This window comes from Sinocyclocheilus rhinocerous, unplaced genomic scaffold, assembly GCF_001515625.1.
Source record: "Sinocyclocheilus rhinocerous isolate Xijiao unplaced genomic scaffold, SAMN03320098_v1.1 scaffold2006, whole genome shotgun sequence".
NCBI classification, from domain to species: domain Eukaryota; kingdom Metazoa; phylum Chordata; class Actinopteri; order Cypriniformes; family Cyprinidae; genus Sinocyclocheilus; species Sinocyclocheilus rhinocerous.
This window is the reverse complement of record NW_015641062.1, coordinates 310,514-316,030: the sequence shown is the minus strand read 5'-3', so window position 1 is coordinate 316,030 and position 5,517 is coordinate 310,514. Positions and strand designations below refer to the sequence as shown.

Here is a 5,517-nt window from a genome sequence, read left to right as displayed (position 1 = left end):
CTGGGGATCAGGAGCCCTTCCTGGGCTGAACTCGGGAACAGGAGCCCTTCCCGGGCTTAACTCTGAATCAGAAGCTCTCCGTGGGCTGAACTGGGGATAAGGGAAGCGCTTACGTGGTGCTGGCACTGGAGGGTGCTCTGGAGGAGCAGGCACAGCAAAGCGCTCTCGAGGAGCTGGCACTGGAGTGAGTTTTGGGACTGGAGCTGGCACTGGGGGGTGCTCTAGAGACGATGGATAGCTGGACGGAACCAGCGGAGACGACGGAGACTCAGAAGACGAAGGAAAACTTTCTAGAGCCAATTCTGGGGTGAGGATAGGAGCAGTGAACTCCAGGGGCAGCGCCATGTCCAGCAATGCTGAGAGGCCAGTGGCCAGCGGACATGCGTCGGCCGGCGATCTCGACTTCCGAGCAGCCGGCGATCTATACCTCAAATCGGCCAACGCTCTACGGACCAGAACCAGCTGCCTTCTCCAGCACAGCTCGTTAGCCATCATCCTTGTCTTCGGTGGGGTCGGTTACTCTCTCACGGTGTTGCTGTGCTAGAGAACAGGCAGGACGACGAGGATGAAGGCTACAAGAACACTTTAATCAATTCACAATAGGGTAGGAGCACAGGGTAACATTCACAATAACCGACAAACTGGCTGTGTATCCTCGCTCATAGCTCCTCAGGAAGCCACCTCACTCCTCGATCCTCGCCTCCTCGCGGTGCAATTAGAGAATTGAGATGTCCTTCAAGATGGCTGAGCTCGATCGGTTTCCAGGTCGTAGGATGGAGGACGGAGGAGCGAGGAAACAAGGAGAAATATTGAGAAGCACCCCGTAAGTGTGTGTAGAACTTTTCATTACCTGATGGGACACACTATAGTGTTGTAAAAATGCAAGTGTTTACAGATCTTTATTTTTATTTTGAATACTTTGCATTTTAAAATCAACTTCTAAATGTCTGTTCAGTAGTCCCGATAACAGATGAGACAATTTAATTTTGTGGTGCTTCTAATTAAGTAATAAAATGCAGTTGCAAATGTTGTACAAAATAATTATCACTACTACTCATTTGCACCAATAAAACATGCAACTCTTTGTTTTACTACCAAATTATATGTAATATCTAACTATTATTAATATTTAACATACATTGGAAAGGTTTCTGTGACCTCTCGCGAGATCTCGGCAAGAAGTCTCACGATTTATTTCCACAACATGATGCATGATGAGATACACTAAGCCTCGAAAACCGCTCCGGAGCGGTATTCGAAATAGTGTGCATTTAGTGTGTGTTAAGGGCACTGCGCTTTGGCGTTTTTAAGACCTGTTGGTAATAGTGCTGGTAGCCAGTCAGAGAGTAGGCTTGTTCGATATGCATCGCTGCGCAGAACGATTGGTGTATGACATAAAAGTACCGTTAGAGCCATAATAGAGCAGACGATGGCTCTCGCGGTACTTTGATGTCATACAGCGATCGTTCTGCGGCTGCGCAGCGCTGATGCATCTCGAACAAGCCTACTGATATGTGATGTGGGCTCTCTTGGGCTTATTGTAGACGAGTCGTACTGGGTTTTGAATCATTTGTAGTTTATTCTGAGTAGCAATTTGAATTTATATTTATGGTCAAAATCCAACCTTGCAGAGGTTAAAGTCTCAGTTATGAGTTCAATTCACCTTGTTTGGTCACAGTCTTGACTCAGACTTCAGGTCTTGCTTTTGAATTGATTAAGGTGATCTCGAGCACAGAACTAGATGACAATATTATAAAGGGGCATATGAGGTTTTACAAGCTTCATATAACTGTGTTGAAAACTAAAGATATCACCCTTTTTATGTAATATTTATAGGGATGTAACGATTAACTGCGAGCCGGTTGAAAATCGATTGTCGGTCATCCGACATGACGTCTCCGTTCCCATACGTAACCGAGACGTTTTGTTATTTACATTTACATTATATTTAAATTTTGTCATTTAGCAGACGCTTTTGTCCAAAGCGATTTACAAATGAGGACAATAGAAGCAATCAAAACCAACAAAAGAGCAATAATATGCAAGTGCTTTATTAGTATATTATTATAGTGTTATATTTTAATTTCACAAAGAAATGTGCAGCATTTTGTCCAAGCAATAATAAAAGGACACATTTAATTTATAATTTTTCTTAAATCTCATTTTGAAAAAAAAATAATAATAATAATCGTGAATCGAATCGAATCGTGAAATCAAAATCGTGAATCGAATCGAATCGTGAGTTGAGTGAATCGTTACATCCCTAATTATAATTACACATAAAACGCTCAATGACTCAATGAAATTATGCACTTTATATCCCCAATTTCAGTGAAATAATGTTTATTGTGTACTTCCAATAATCATTAAAACAATGAAAAATGTTTTAAAATATGGACTAGAAGAGTAACCAAAAAAATGTGTTTGGCTGTTATCCTTACTGATTAACTGTAACCGTTAATTGGGATCACCACAAAATATTTTTAGATTAAGAAACAATTATAGTGATTTATAAAACTTTTTTTTTTGTAAACAAGTCATTTTTTACAGCAACCAAAAGAAAACATGGATGTCAAAGAACAAAATACAAAAAAATTACTGATAGTTCCAAGTTCCAAGAAAGAAGTTTAAAGAAAAGATGTACAGTACCATAGTGCTTGGATAAAATATAATAAAATACTTGTATTTTTTTTTATTATGTTGAATTTATACCAGTTATATTTTCAGAGTAAATAATAAATGGAAGGGATTGAAGACATAAATTGTCAAACTATTGCCACTTCCTCCTCCTCGTCATCTTCATCTTCATAGTAGCGATTCCTCTTGATCATCTCCTCTACAGTCAGGGACTCCTCAGCCTCCTCGCCATCCCAGAAGCCCACATCCTGAGATGTCCTATGGGCTTTTTCTTCCACAGTTGGAGAGGATGTGTCTTGGGAAGTCTGGAGCTCAGGAGAAGTGCTTAAGCAATTCACCGTTTTTTCCTCATCTTCCACATGACCTTTCGGAACCTCCTGATTTTGTAGCTCAGGCTCCTTTTTTGTTAGTTGAGTCTGAGACTCTTTATTTGTTTGTTGTAGATCAGCTTCATTTTTTGTTTGTTGTGGCTCAACTTCCTTTTTTGTTTGTTGTGTCTGTTTGAGAATAGAAGGGGACATCTTTTCTTTCCTATCAATTATGGCTGGACTCTCAACGTTCTCCTTGGATTGGTTGTCGCTGTCCTTTGTGTTTTCATCTGGGGTTTTTGCCTCTTTTTGCACTTCAGTTTTGTCTGTTTTCACTTTTGACCGTGAACGAAGATCCTCCACCGAGCCTCGTCTGACCAAAGCAACCTTGTGAGATAATTGTGACTCTTGTTTTGAAGCATTGGATAATGCTAAGCTTGGTGCCACGGAAAAGGGACGGCTCCGCTCTTTGAGTGAGGAACTACGTCGCAGACTTTTCAGTTCTGCTCGTTCATGGCTCTGTTGAGCAGGTGGAGCTTCCTCCTCTGGAGGCCACTTTGCTCTGAAAAGCTTGGATGAACCCTTTCCAACTTCAGTGGCTGGACTGGAGACTTTGGAGCTTCCATCACTGTCTGCAGGAGGTGGCCACGCGACTCTCAGTTTTCTTGTTTCCACAGAAGTGGTTTGTGGTTTTTCTGTGGAACTGGTCATTTGACTTCTTGTCCCTTGAGCTGCAGCCAGGTCAGTGAATTTGGCCAGTCCTGACTCCTCCACTTTAGGGCTCAGTTGTTCTGCAGGCTTCACTAACACAGAGTCTACCACAAAGGGCTTTGAGTTTTCACCTTCCTCAGGTTCCTCCTCGTTTGTTCGTGGTATCCAAATTTCCTTGTGTGGTCGATGGCCAAAGCCCTTATCATAGTTGCCCTTAGACTTGAATAGCTGGCTGAAGTGAGGTTTACAGTAGATGTTGCCATGTAGGGAAGCATAAGTCCCCAAACTGAAATAAACGGGACGCAAAAGAAGACATATTATTGCCATGTGAAGGATATCTACAAACTGACCTCAGTAGGTTGTTACAATTTACTAATATTGACTAATTATTTTAATACATAGACTGAGGCTGTCAGAAAGAATGTGTTAATGTATGGGGTTAATATGATTAAAACTACTTTATTTGCTTTGTTTACACATTTATTCAGCTTGCATTTGTTTGTATTATTTAACATTATAATGTTTCATGGTAAATCCAACCTCACAGAACATAAACATAACAGTAGCAACAACAGGTAATACATAATGAAAATATTTTTCACTGAATAATTGATTTATAACAACAATGTTGGCTTCACTTTTCAGCTTTTAAACACCTTTGTACAAACCTTTGTACCTCCCATAGACCCCAATAACTTTTTATATACAGAGACAAAATTATTGTTTGTGGTAAACTATTATTATTATTTTTTTCTGGATGCTGTATTTTAAAGATAACTTTGTAAAATCCAAATAAACTTTTTGTTCACCTCCGTGAACAGGTGAGTCCTGCTACAGGGAGACTGAAGGACAGCTGACTGTCCTTGCAGTGGCAAACCACGTGTAACCATGTGACCTCCCAGAAATGTCTGGGAGCTTGCAAGTGCCTTGGTAGAAGAGTGGAGTCACACCACTGCAAGAACTGGCAAATCTGGTGCATTTGTTTGTCAAATGTCTTTGAAACTTATGTCTTTTGTTTACGTTCACTGCTAAAAGTGAAACTGAAAACTGAAAAAATGATTAATGTAAATATGTGAATAAAATATTTAAGTAGTAGTTGCGTAGACTGACAATAGAGGGACATAAATCTCTCAGATTTCATTAAAAATATCTTCCTTTGTGTTCAGAAGATGAACAAAACTCTTACGGGGTTAGAACGACACGAGGGTGAGTAAATGACAGAATTTTCATTTTTGGATGAACTATCCCTTAAGTTGTATTGAAACCCCAGAATATTCTTTAAGAGATCATAGACATTTAAAACAAAAACTGACCCGAGTTTTGTACTACAAAAGGCACAGCGGAAGCAAGTCTTGTGGTAAATCTGCTGATTGGCAACATATTTCTCCAATGGGTAAACAGTCTTCAGGCAGGATACACATCTTTCCTGGACAGGCAGGTGAAATTTCTGTCCAGGGGAAAAAAAGATCTCATCAGCAATGAAATTCAGTATTTAGCATAAATATCAGACGTCTATGGTATAAAATCTCACATTCCATACTAACAGTTAGCAGACTGTCCCAAAATCTTTAAAGGAATTTAATGTTCACATTCTGTACTCTGTATAGGAATTTATGATCCGCACTCACGAGAACAATCTTCTTTTTTCTTTTCTTTTACATTTATCACTGATGGGAAAAGACACAAACGTTTCGGCTCAAAGCCTTCCTCAGTGTGTAAAGCAATTCAATCCCTCCACCCACTTTTCAAATCACTAATTATATTGACGTCATCATTCATTAGCCAATGTTCAATTACCACAATCATTGAATCATTTCCACTTAAACCCTGGACAATTTACATATATATATATCCAACACAA

General features: G+C 39.8%; 1 protein-coding gene across 2 annotated transcripts in view; it reads right to left on the bottom strand.

Moving 5' to 3' along the window:
* Positions 1–2,554: 2,554 nt before the first annotated feature.
* Positions 2,555–5,517, bottom strand: part of LOC107754562 (LIM domain and actin-binding protein 1-like) — a 31,498-nt gene continuing 28,535 nt past the window's right edge. For both annotated transcript variants that reach the window (XM_016571054.1, XM_016571053.1), the window contains exons 10-11: positions 4,970–5,103; positions 2,555–3,942 (exon numbers count right to left, since the gene is read on the bottom strand). In XM_016571054.1, coding sequence (XP_016426540.1) covers positions 2,766–3,942; positions 4,970–5,103 — 1,311 coding nt within the window. In that variant the 3' untranslated portion in view covers positions 2,555–2,765. The remainder of the gene's footprint in view (positions 3,943–4,969; positions 5,104–5,517) is intronic.